We start from the raw sequence: 12,375 nt of genomic DNA, 5'->3' as shown, positions 1-12,375 counted from the left end.
TTGAAACACCATCCAAAAACATTTGGAACAATTGGTGGTCCACGGACCCCAAGGGGTCTGTATGACCCACCCAAGGGGCACGTGGCACTGTCCCAAATTGGGACATTCCATTTGGGGGGGCTGTGCTCTCATGTGAGATCGTAGTGCCCCAAAATGCTCACTTTTTAGTCACCATGAGCTCACGGCAGGTCACACACACGCCACTGGGACATGTGAGAGGGTATGGTGGCAGGGACGCGGGTGGCACTGTGGTCTAAACCACTAAGCCTCTTGGGCTTGCCTGTCAGATGGTTGGCAATTTGAATCGCCGCAACGGGGTGAGCTCCCATTGCTCTGTCCCAGCTCCTGCCAACCTAGCAGTTCAAAAGCACACTGGTGCAAGTAGATAAATAGGTGCCGCTGTGGCGGGAAGGTAAACAGCGTTTTGGTGCGCTCTGGTTTCTGTCACGGTGTCCCGTTGCACCAGAAGCGGTTTAGTCCTGCTTGCCACATGATCTGGTAAGCTGTCTGTGGACAAACGCTGGCTCCTTCGGCCCGAAAACGAGATGAGTGCCACAACCCCATAGTCGCCTTTGACTGGACTTAACCGACCAGGAGTCCTTTACCTTTTACCTTTATGGTGGCACCATTCACAAAACAAAAACTACCAGAGGGATATCAACCTTTTCAAACTCAGGGGTCTGCTTTTGAAAAAACCAGGGGGTACGCAGAACTTAACTCATTGGGAACCACTGATTTATAACATCTAGAAACATCTAAAAGCAATGGCATTGGGCTGTGATTCCTGCACTGCAGGACCCTTATGGTCCCTTCCAACTCTACCATTTCTATGAATACGAGGCTGAGTATACCTGAAGGAGCATCTCCACCCCCATCATTCTGCCCGGACTCTGAGGTCCAGCACCGAGGGCCTTCTGGCGGTTCCCTCATTGCGAGAAGCAAAGCTACAGGGAACCAGGCAGAGGGCCTTCTCGGTAGTGGCACCCGTTCTGTGGAACACCCTCCCATCAGATGTCAAGGAAATAACTACCTGACATTTAGAAGACATCTGAAGGCAGCCCTGCTCAGGGAAGTTTTTAATGTGTGACATTTTAATGTATTTTTAATCTTCGTTGGAAGCTTCCCAGAGTGGCTGGGAAAACCCAGCCAGATGGGAGGGGTACAAATAATAAATAACATAATAAATAAATAATAATAAATTATTATTATTATTATTATTATTATTATTATTATTATTACTATGGAAGAAGAAATTATTTGGCTGAGGAGGTTAGGGATGTGAGAGAACACTGACTAAAATGGGAAAGGGGAGCAGGAATTGCCACTTATAACTGTCCCATATCTGGAGCAGAAATCAATTCAGCAAACCACCAGCCAGCAGAGGCCTTTCCTCCAAACAGGTCTCCCTGGGGCCCAGAATCATGATACCAAGTTAGCTTCAAATGATAAGAGGGGAAAACCATGCTGAGCTGATCCCACAGGTAAACTTCAAGGGCGGTGCAGCTTTCTCTGTTTCATTAGCCCTTCTCCATCCCCTTGCAGCTGCGAGGTGGTGAAATGGGATGGCTGCTTCTCTTGCAAGGAGGCCCAGTGGTGTTATCCGGATTAATTTATCATAGGCTCGCTCCTTGTTCTCTCGACCAGCTCTGCAGAATTGGCAGAGCAGCTATCCCCAGGCCTGTCAATGCTGTCAGGAAGCTTAATCTGTCTTAGGTAATTAAAAAAGGTGTGAAGTTCACCCTCAGCTCCTGTTCTCATGCTAGACTACTTGTTTCAAATAACGGCTGGGAGGTTTTTTTGTGTGGTTGCGGGGGGAGTTGCACCAGCCTTTCCGCTACAACCCCCTCTGTGCAATTATTAGTGCATCCTTTGGGCCTGGCGCTCCCTGCAACTTCACCTCTACCTATGGGGAACTTGATATCAATGGCGCATAGAAAGAGAATAGAGAAAAGGCGTTTCTCTTTTTTCTAATAATCAACTTTAATTGAAGGTTTCCCACAAAAGATACAAAGAAATCATGCCAATTTAAAACAAGAAAACAGAAAAAGGGATGAAGAAAAGAAAGAAAAGGAGATTACAAAGTCCTCTATCAAAATTAACTACACTCATACCTCGGGTTACAGACGCTTCAGATTGTGGTTTTTTTTGGGTTGCGGTCCGCCGAAACCCGGAAGTACCGGAATGGGTTACTTCTGGGTTTCGGCGATCACACATGCGCAGAAGCGCTAAATAGTGCTTGCAGACATCCAATGGATTCAGGGCAGGGAAAAGAAATTTAAACTGTGGAATCCGCTCCCAAAGGAGACAGTGATGGTCATTGTCAGGGAACTGCCATCGGAGCCAAGGGTGGTGGTAAGGTAAGGTAAAGGTACCCCTGCCCGTACGGGCCAGTCTTGACAGACTCTGGGGTTGTGCGCCCATCTCACTTAAGAGGCCAGGGGCCAGCGCTGTCCGGAGACACTTCCGGGTCACGTGGCCAGCGTGACATCGCTGCTCTGGCGAGCCAGAGCCGCACACGGAAACGCCGTTTACCTTCCCGCTGGTAAGCGGTCCCTATTTATCTACTTGCACCCGGAGGTGCTTTCGAACTGCTAGGTTGGCAGGCGCTGGGACCGAGCAGCGGGAGCGCACCCCGCCGCAGGGATTCGAACCGCTGACCTTTCGATCGGCAAGTCCTAGGCACTGAGGCTTTTAACCCACAGCACCACCTGCGTCCCTCAAGGGTGGTGGTAAGGCTCCCCAATGACGCTGGAGAGGGAACCAGCAAGGTGAGAGGGAGAGCTTCCGCTGGGGAAGGAAATAGACGTGACGCCAGGGAGGAAGGGGAGGCTGAGGGAGCTTCGGAGGGAAGGCTCCGGGACTGTTCCAGCGAGACCAGCGGGGAGAGCACAGGACCTCCCCTTGGGACGCCCACTCTGCGCAGAAAGCTTCCGCGCAGGGAAGCTAGGCGGCGACTTGGTGTCAAAGAACTTTTATGTTGGAGGAAATTCAGGAAACGCCCACTGACGGATTCTGCCAGTGATTGAGACAGTCACGGAGTACTGACTGTCCAGCCAGGGGAAAGTTTTAACCAAACTACTCAGCTGGGAGCAGTTTGCGCCTTACGCACAAGCAACCCCAAACCCCATTACAGTCATGAACCGAGATGACTTTAAAAGAAGATTGGACAAATTCATGGAGGGAAAGGGCTATCGATGGCTACTAGCCATGGAGGGCGGTTATGTTCTGTCTCCACAATTGCAGGCAGCAATGCTTCTAAATACTGGTTGCTGGAAAACACAGGAGAGGGGAGAGTTGCTCTTATCTGAAGTCTCTCAGCCTCACTCACCTCACAGAGTGTTTGTTGTGGGGGAGGAAGGGAAAGGAGAATGTTAGCCACTTTGAGACTCCTTAGGGTAGTGATAAAGCATGATATCAAATCCAAACAACTCCTCCTCTCTTCTTCTTCTTCTTCTTCTTCTTCTTCTTCTTCTTCTTCTTCTTCTTCGCTAAGCAAACTCTTCCCAGTAAGGAACAAAAACAGCACACAAAGAGACACACACATGCAGAATCGCCAGGTTGCTTGTGCTGAGTGGAGCACCCCAGTGCCACCTGTGTTATTGCAAAAGTCCTTCCCTGCTGGGAGCAGGCTTGTGGCGAGGCAGCTCTTCCACAGGTGTGACCTACATAATAACACACCACAAAATAGTGTAAAAATCATAGCTATTTTTCAAACGTAGGAGTTGAAGGGAGTCGTCGGTTTAAAGGTGGAGCGGCCTGAGCTTGGAAACACGGAGTTACCAGCCTAAGAGCGTTTCTGCCTTGCATTTTCTCTTCCCTCTCCATAGCATGGAGCTCAATGCAAATCATTGCTGTGCATCCTCTCTCCCTCCCTCCCCTCCATTTCACTGGTGATGGTGAGGAGAAATAATACAGTGGTGCCCCGCAAGACGAATGCCTCGCAAGACGGAAAACCCGCTAGACAAAAGGGTTTTCCGTTTTGGAGGTGCTTCGCAAAACAAATTTCCTATGGGCTTGCTTCGCAAGACGAAAATGTCTTGTGAGTTCCTGCAGGGTTTTTTTCCTCCCCCCCCCCCCTTTTTCTAAGCCGCTAAGCCGCTTATCAGCTGATCCGCTAAGCTGCTAAGCCGCTTATCAGCTGATCCGCTAAGCCGCTAAGCCGCTTATCAGCTGATCCGCTAAGCTGCTAAGCCGCTTATCAGCTGATCCGCTAAACTGCTAAGCCGCTTATCAGCTGATCCGCTAAGCTGCTTATCAGCTGATCCGCTAAGCTGCTAAGCCGCTTATCAGCTGATCCGCTAAGCCGCTTATCAGCTGATCCGCTAAACTGCTAAGCCGCTTATCAGCTGATCCGCTAAGCCGCTTATCAGCTGATCCGCTAAACTGCTAAGCCGCTTATCAGCTGATCCGCTAAGCTGCTTATCAGCTGATCCGCTAAGCTGCTAAGCCGCTTATCAGCTGATCCGCTAAGCCGCTTATCAGCTGATCCGCTAAGGCGCTAAGCCGCTAATAGCGCTAAGCCGCTAAGCTGTCAAAGGGCTTGCTTCGCAAGATGAAAAGACCGCAAGACGAAGAGACTCGTGGAACGGATTCTTTTCATCTTGCGAGGCACCACTGTAATAATAATAATAATAATAATAATAATAATAATAATAATAAAGGATTTATATACCGCCCTTTATCAAAAGATCCCAGGGTGATGTACAACATCATGAACACGTTATAGAACATGAATGATAAAAACATAGTATATAAATAGTAAAAAGCATACTGACAGCCTAATAGTAAAATAATCATCATAGTAAAGAGTCTTCACCCCCACACTTTTACAGGCCATAAATTATTCAATAGCCATAGGCCTGAGTAAAGAAGAATGCTTTTGCCTGGTGCAAAAAGCACATTGCAGCGGCATCGGGACAAGAGCTGGAGTTAGCTGGAGCTACCTCAAGTGGCCAATAGTAGCCGAAATGGAGCCACAGTCTATGCCTCCAGCTACAAAGCTGCCCTCAATACCTTGCTGAGGCAACTGAAATCTCCTGCCTCCGCTGCAGGGCTGTTGTCTGCTGTTCTGAACTAGTTCTGCAGTCCCTGTCCAAGGTCCTGAACCTAGCTTGGACAGCTTACGCTTACGCAGCTTACGCAGCTTACGCAGACTCTCTCTATGGAAAAGCTTCCCCTCTATCCTCTTAGCCACCTTTTTCAGCCGTCTCTCAGACCTTGTGGTGGGCCGGACTATATTTCTTTGGGGGAAATATGAACAAATTCCTATGCTCCACAAATAACCCAGAGATGCATTTTAAATAAAAGCACACATCCTACTCATGTAAAATCATGCTGATTCCCGGACTGTCCATGGGCTGGATTGAGAAGGTGATTGGGCCGGATCTGGCCCACGGACCTTAGGTTGCATACCCCTGCTCTTAGCTGTTCTGTCCTTAGGTACCTGGAGCTATCTCAAGTGGCTGATAGGATGGTAGCCCAAATGGAGCCAATGAGATACAGGAACAGAGTATCCACGTGCTCGGGGGGTGGGAAGGGTATCAGAAATTTCTTGTTAGAGAAAATAAACTGTACCCCACACAAAATTACTAACCAAGACCGGGTGTATGAACATAACTGCAACCAGTGCTTTTTCTGGGGGGATGCAAGGGTATGCATACCCCTAAACATTTTGTGAATCTTTGTACTTTTGTCCATTTACCGTATTTATTTTTCCTGATCCGAATTATAAAATGGTGTTTTTCTTGAGTCAAAATGAGAGTACCCCTAAACATTTTTAAAGGGGGGAAAAGCAGCGAGGGAACCTCAGATTCTATGAACATTGCAGTAAAATCGCAAGCAGTGAGATCCACAGCTGGAACAAAAGATTAAGAATAGAAGATTTCTGGATACTCTCTTGCACCCTTGCAATTCTGTTTGACAAAAATAAATAAAGGAGGTGGGGGGAGGCGATACAAATTTGATAAATAAATGGGGCTTGTAACAGAAAAACTAATTGGTGAAGACAACTTTCCTGAACTTTCCTCTTCCTTTTGAAGAGGCAGGACTGATATTCAAATGTTTATTTATTCTGCCTTGAACCGATTATGTAGCTCTGCAGGTAACTAGATGTGAATTCAAGAGCCCTTTCTTCCCAGGTAATATTTTTAGCCAGCTAAACAATCACATCTGTTCTGCTGCTGAACGGATTCTGCTGTGACCTCATTGGAGTGGGAAATGTCAAGGGCAGGTGTCTGAGCGGATGACCTTGGGGTTCCAAACAGACTCATTTTGTGTGATACAGAAAGTGTGCTACACACAGGACTTGGAATGATCTTCTGGCATAGTGTGACCATAGCCCCACAGGGTGGGCTTTCCCGGGCTGACTGCCCCCCCCCCAAAATTCCACATCAGGATCTTGAAAGAGAGTCGGCACATGTGCAACTGTACGCACCCTGCACACATGCGACTATGCACAGCCGAGAACCTTTCAAAATGCAGGTTTCATGATAATGCGGACAGACGTTTGTTCGTGAGCAAGGTCTGTTCCAACTTTTCAGAAGCTGAAGGACAGACTAGAGTGTGCTGCTTCTCCCCACCAACTCAAGTTCAAATCCACACACAGTTGTGTGGGTGGAATTGGAGAGCACAACCATATGACTCACACTGCACACTTATTTTTAAGCCAGCATATCAATTGAATTGGAGTAGGCAAGAGCGTTGTGCTTGGACCAGAGATGCAATGTTCAAATACTTGTTCAGCTCTCACCCTGGGTTGGAGAACCAGCATGTTGCTGGGCTAAAACTCCCATAATCCCTGGTTGTCAGCCATGTTGGCAGGGACTGATGAGGTCTGGATTCTGGCAACATATGGTGGACCACAGGCTCCCCAACACTGATACATCTCCAATGGAAGCTCCACACAATGTAACATAACATCTGCTGGTAAACGTCTTCATTATCCCTTGTTAGACGGACATCCCACAATGTTCTGCTCTCTTCTTCTTTCCCAACCCTCTCCCCCATTTCTGCCCCAGGAGCCAACTTTTCCTTGCGAGAGCTGGGCCTTGAAGACGTATCGCCTCCACCGCACGGGACTCTGTACCGGACAGATATAGGGCTGCCCCACTGCGGCTACTCCATCAGTGCCGGCTCGGACGCAGACACAGAAGCTGACGCGGTCATGTCTCCGGAGCACCCCGTGAGGCTGTGGGGGCGCAACCCCAAGTCGGGCCGCAGCTCCTGCTTGTCCAGTCGAGCCAACTCCAACCTCACCCTCACCGATACAGAACACGATAACACCGAAACTGGTAAGAGAGACCGCCAGGAAGATACCGGTTCTTCTGTTCTGCTCCTTATGAAGACTCTTCTGTCCATCTGTTTGTCTTCCATTCTGTTGTTTTGTGTCCCAGTCTTTGTTTTTGTCTTCTAGACTTGCGGTGGAAAAACATTAGGGTCCTCTGGATGTTGTTAGCCTGCCTCCATCAGCCCCAGCCCATAAAATGGGCCGGATCAGTCATTAGACTCTGTGGGGCAGTTGCTTCAGGCTGCAGGCTGGGGACAACTGGGAGGAGCGTTCTCCTCTGGGGAGCACACTGTTTACTACCTTCTGAGCTTGTCGCCCATCAGTGGCATGTGGTAAAATTTTTCATAGGGGAACAGTTAGGGCCAGAGGTGCCAGCTTACAAGTGTGATGGGGGGGTTCAATGTTGTGTGTGTGACATTGCACATGTGAGCATAGCGCTTTCTTCCTGTTGGGATGCTGCTAAGGAATTGGCGGCAAATTGGCAAGCCCCCAGCTGGCTCCAGCCCACCGGCCGACGTGGCCGTCAAACTCCAGTCCTTGGTGCAGCATGAATCTGCGACCCAGAGCTTCAGAAGCTGGGCACGCAATTCAGCAGAGTAAACGCACAACAGAAGTGGCAGGGAGAGGCTGCGTAAAGCATATTTACAGGCAGTTTATTTAGCGTACATCAAGACAAAGGAAAAAACATGTCTTCTCCCTTTCGTGTCCAAGCAAGCAGCATAAGCAAAAGCTATACACAAATGGAAGTTGCCAGCAAGCTGTGCTGGAATGTAAACAGGCATGTAACACACAACAGTCATGCCTGTACTTAAGGTGGAATGGAATATTCTAACACTTCCCTAAGCTGGGTAGAAGCTTCCTGGACTTTGGAAAGGAGGTGCTGGGGGAACATTTAGGGGACTAGCCCAGCCCCCCTAGTCCACTGACTGCACCCCACTGTCGCCCATGGTCACTGCCCAGGAAGTGTGAAGCCACCTGTTCCTCTTCAGGTAGCAGCAGAGGAGGATGAAGCAGGACCCTTAAGGAGGAGGAGGCAGGGAGCACCATTTTCTGTTTTGCCTCATGTGGCAAAATGCCTTGGGCTGACCATGGCCAGGCACGGTGGGAGTTGTAGTCTATCCACTTCTGGGTGGGGACAAAAGGTTCTCCAGCAGCTCTGGGGTGTTTGATTTGGTTATGAGGAATGGCGGAGGAGAAATTGGGGCAGAATAGTATTCTTTTTGTACTTCACTGGCATGGCCTCTTGTACAAAATGGTCAGCGGCGTTGTGCTACGGAAAAGGCTCCCGTTTTGCTTGTCGTAGAAAAGCGGCGGTAGTTCAGCAGCCCCTGAGCTCTTTGCAGGGCCCATTCAGCCACCCAAACTCCTGCATTTGAAATTTCACCCTATCAAGCATTTTCTCCTCTCTCTTTCCGCCCTGCTTTCCTTATCTCTCGAACTGATATCCTAGCAGATCATTTCCAAGCCTATCTCCGCTGACTCCCGCCACTTATGTAAATAACCCCGGCTTCTCTCTCTGTGAGGAGGGAAAAGAAAAGGCGTATTTTTAGAAACTTGTCTTTTACGGAAACTTGAAGGTCACAGGGTGTTTCCCCTTCTTCTTTCACCTCCTTGGTTTTGTCTCCCTGGCCGCGGAGATGTCTCCCAGTTGCGGGGTTGGTGATGGAATGCACATTTCAGGGTCAACAGTTCTGTGAGGAAGAGTGTGACGCAGTACACAATTGCAGCTTGACCACGGCGTGTTTAAAGTGGGAAGGAAGGGTGGGCAGATGAGAAGCAGAGCACATCCCGAAACAGCAGCCGTTGCAAGTGCTGTTCATGCTCCTTTTTACACCTTTAATTGAACTGCTCCATTGCCAGTTTCTTAATATAGAGCAGGCATGTTGGCCACAGAGGGGAATGGGATTTTGTTCTGAGCACCCGCATGGAATAAGTGAAGCGGTTCTCTCCCTGCTGCTGCTTTCCACAGTCGGATTGGGTAGCATATGGTGATTTTAAGTAAAATTGGTGTGGGGTTTTTTTTTTGGGGGGGGGGGGTTCTTTTTGTATACGAAGACTTGCAACACTGATTCCTCACGTGCTGCCCCCTCGTTTTCTGTTTTAATTTCAGTGACTGAGGCCTATTAAGGTTCTGTTCCATCATAACAAAGATGTCATGTGAGGGTGGGCGAGGGTGTGTTTCAAACAAAAAAACAAACAAACTACTATCTGTGGAACAGGGGTGGGAGACCCTTTTCAGCCAGAGGTCACATTCCCTTCTCGATGATCTTCTGGGGCCACAAGTTATTATTATTATTATTCAGAAAGTTTGTACTGGTTGATGTCTTATTGTGTTTTTAATCTTTGGTGATCACTCACAGCTGAGTAAGATTGTCTTCCATAAGCATGCTTTTAACAATGATTCCGTAAGTGACTGTGGAGGCCAATTCTGGATCCACACGTCCTTCCACAGTGGGGACATAAGTTTCCGGGCAGGAGTTGATCATGATGAGGGTTTGCCAAGTGTGCCTTCCTCTTAACACGTTTCTCCCTTTCGTCCTGAGTTCGAGTGTCTTCAAAGCCCATGACACCTTTGGTAAAGGCTGTTCTCCAATTGGAGCGCTCACAGGCCAGTGTTTCCCAGTTGTCGGTGTTTAGACTACATTTTTAAAGATTTGCCTTGAGAGAGTCCTTGAACTTCTTTTGTTTACCACCAGCATCACGATTTCCATTTTTAAGTTCGGAATAGAGTAGTTGCTTTGGAAGATAATAATCAGGCATCCTCACAACATGACCAGTCCAATGAAGTTGATGTTGAAGAAGCATCGCTTCGACACTGGTGATCTTTGCTTCTACCAGTACACTGGCGTTAGTTCGCCTAATGTGTTTTTAATTTTTTGTTGGGAGCTGCCCAGAGTAGCTGGGGCAACCCAGTCAGATGAGGAGGATATAACAAATAAAATTATTATTATTATTATTAAACACCTTCCATGCAAAGATACTAGTGGTGGACTGGATCCAAAGCAAGAGTGAAAGAAGCAGATGAATGAACACGTTACCGTTGCACACAAAGCTAATGTCCGCACACAAACACCCCTCTCTCTCCTCCAATATGGCAGGTGAGTCTGAGGATGAATCAAGAAGCAACTCGGAGGTGCTGATCTACAGGTGGGCCAGAGGGGAAGGGATCAGGGAAGCAAAAAGGAAACAGAAGCTTCCTCACAACTAATGATACATACTTGGGATACTGCGGGTCCCAAGAGCTGCTCGCAAAATGACTTTGACAATTTTAAAGGGAAAATATTTCCTCAGATGTGAAAATTATGCTGAAAGTAAGCTCAAAGCGACGCAAGGAATGAGTGAGCTTACCGGATGCATTTTATCGGTCAATATTAATTGCTGACCGTATTGATAGAACGTATAGCCTTTAGCTGTAGTCAATGCGGAGTTTTATAAAGCTGCCATCAATAGCAGAGTTTATGGGGGCCATTAAAGCCCATTTTTTCTCCCACTGCATGTTAACATCAGCAACTTTTGTTATGTTTCCTTATTAGTTATGCAAAATAAATAATCAGTATTGAATTCTGATGTCTATACACCCAGAGCCTTCTGCATAGTTTTATTGCTTGGTGCTTTGGAAGAGAGTTGTTTCTTAAAGGGAAAGGTTGGGATTTGTGCTCCTCTGTTTCACAAAGTCATGGCCCTTCCCATTCGTTTGCAAGCCTTAGGGATGGCTCAGACATGCATGTACGATGCCTGATCACTCAATAGTTGACTGGCAACCAAATGCAGGAACGGATCCCGTCAAAAACTCATCTGCCTGAGGTGTCTTTGGGGTTGAAGTATCTACTCTGGAAGTATCTACTCTGGTGTTTCCAGATCCAAGAAACCCGTGAACATAAGACCATCAATGACCATTAATCATGATGGCAGTGTATAACAGTAGACCTGAAACTCACACAGGAGTTGCGTTCCAGAGGTCCACACAGAAAGGCAAAATTGCATAACGTCGGAAAGACCTCTCTAACTGCCACCCTGAGCCCATCCCTACCTGTCCAAAGCTGATGCAGGGAGAAGGCAAAGATCGCAGGAGCTTCTCAAGGCCTTCCAGATTCCTCCCATGACCTTCCTAGAGGCCAGTAAGCGGAGGGCTTAAAAACCTCATAGGATGAAAAGTTGAGGGATCTGTGGGTTTTTAGCCTGGGAAAGAGGAGACTGAGAGAAGATCTGTTCGCCACCTCCAAAATCTGAAGGGATGACACATGGAGGATGGCTTGAGTCGGAGGTCCCGACTCAACATCAAGAAGACATTTCTGATAGTCTTCTTCTTCTTTGGCGATCACTCATAGCCGAGTAAGATTGTCTTCCATAAACATGGTTTTAACAATGAGTCCATAAGTGACTGTGGAGGCCAATTCTGGATCCACACGTCCTTCCACAGTTGGGACATTGGTTTCCGGGCAGGAGTTAAACATGGTGTGGATTTGCCAAGCATGCCTTCCTCCTAGCAAGTTTCTCCCTTGCATCCTGAGCTCAAGTGACAGTGGAGTGGACTCCTAGAAGTGGTAGACTCTCCTTTCTTGAAGGTTTTAAGCATCTCTCATGAGTGATCTAGTTGAGATTCCTGCATTGCAGGGACCCTCAAGATCCCTTCCAGCTCTATACAGTGGTACCTCGGGTTAAGAACTTAATTCGTTCTGGAGGTCTGTTCTTAAGCTGAAACTGTTCTTAAACTGAGGTACCACTTTAGCTAACGGGGCCTCCCACTGCCGCCGCGCGATTTCTATTCTCATCCTGAAGCAAAGTTCTTAACCTGAAGTACTATTTCTGGGTTAGCGGAGTCTGTAACCTGAAGCGTCTGTAACCTGAAGCGTCTGTAACCCAAAGTACCACTGTAATCCTGTGATTCTATGGTTGACAGTTTCAGCCAAGTAGTTAACGAGCCCAACTGCAACATCTTGGTATTACATGAGCATTTAAACACTAGGCTCAATAGAGCAAGAGATGGAGTCAAGGGCTTCTATCCGCACGTTCGGAGTGGTGAAAAATAAGTAAATAAATACCACAACCTCTATGAAGAAACCTGCTGTCGGATGGCACAACAATGTCAG

General features: G+C 47.8%; 1 protein-coding gene across 10 annotated transcripts in view; it reads left to right on the top strand.

The window, feature by feature from the left end:
• Nucleotides 1-12,375, top strand: part of TENM4 (teneurin transmembrane protein 4) — a 649,734-nt gene that overhangs the window by 276,909 nt on the left and 360,450 nt on the right. For all 10 annotated transcript variants that reach the window (XM_079973241.1, XM_079973246.1, XM_079973247.1 and 7 more), the window contains one exon: nucleotides 7,017-7,289. In XM_079973241.1, the coding sequence (XP_079829367.1) occupies nucleotides 7,017-7,289 (273 nt within the window). The remainder of the gene's footprint in view (nucleotides 1-7,016; nucleotides 7,290-12,375) is intronic.

The sequence above is a fragment of the Podarcis cretensis genome, assembly GCF_951804945.1.
Source record: "Podarcis cretensis genome assembly, chromosome: 4".
Taxonomy (NCBI): Eukaryota; Metazoa; Chordata; class Lepidosauria; order Squamata; family Lacertidae; genus Podarcis; species Podarcis cretensis.
The sequence above is the reverse complement of the archived record's forward strand: the minus strand, read 5'-3'. Positions and strand labels throughout refer to the sequence as shown.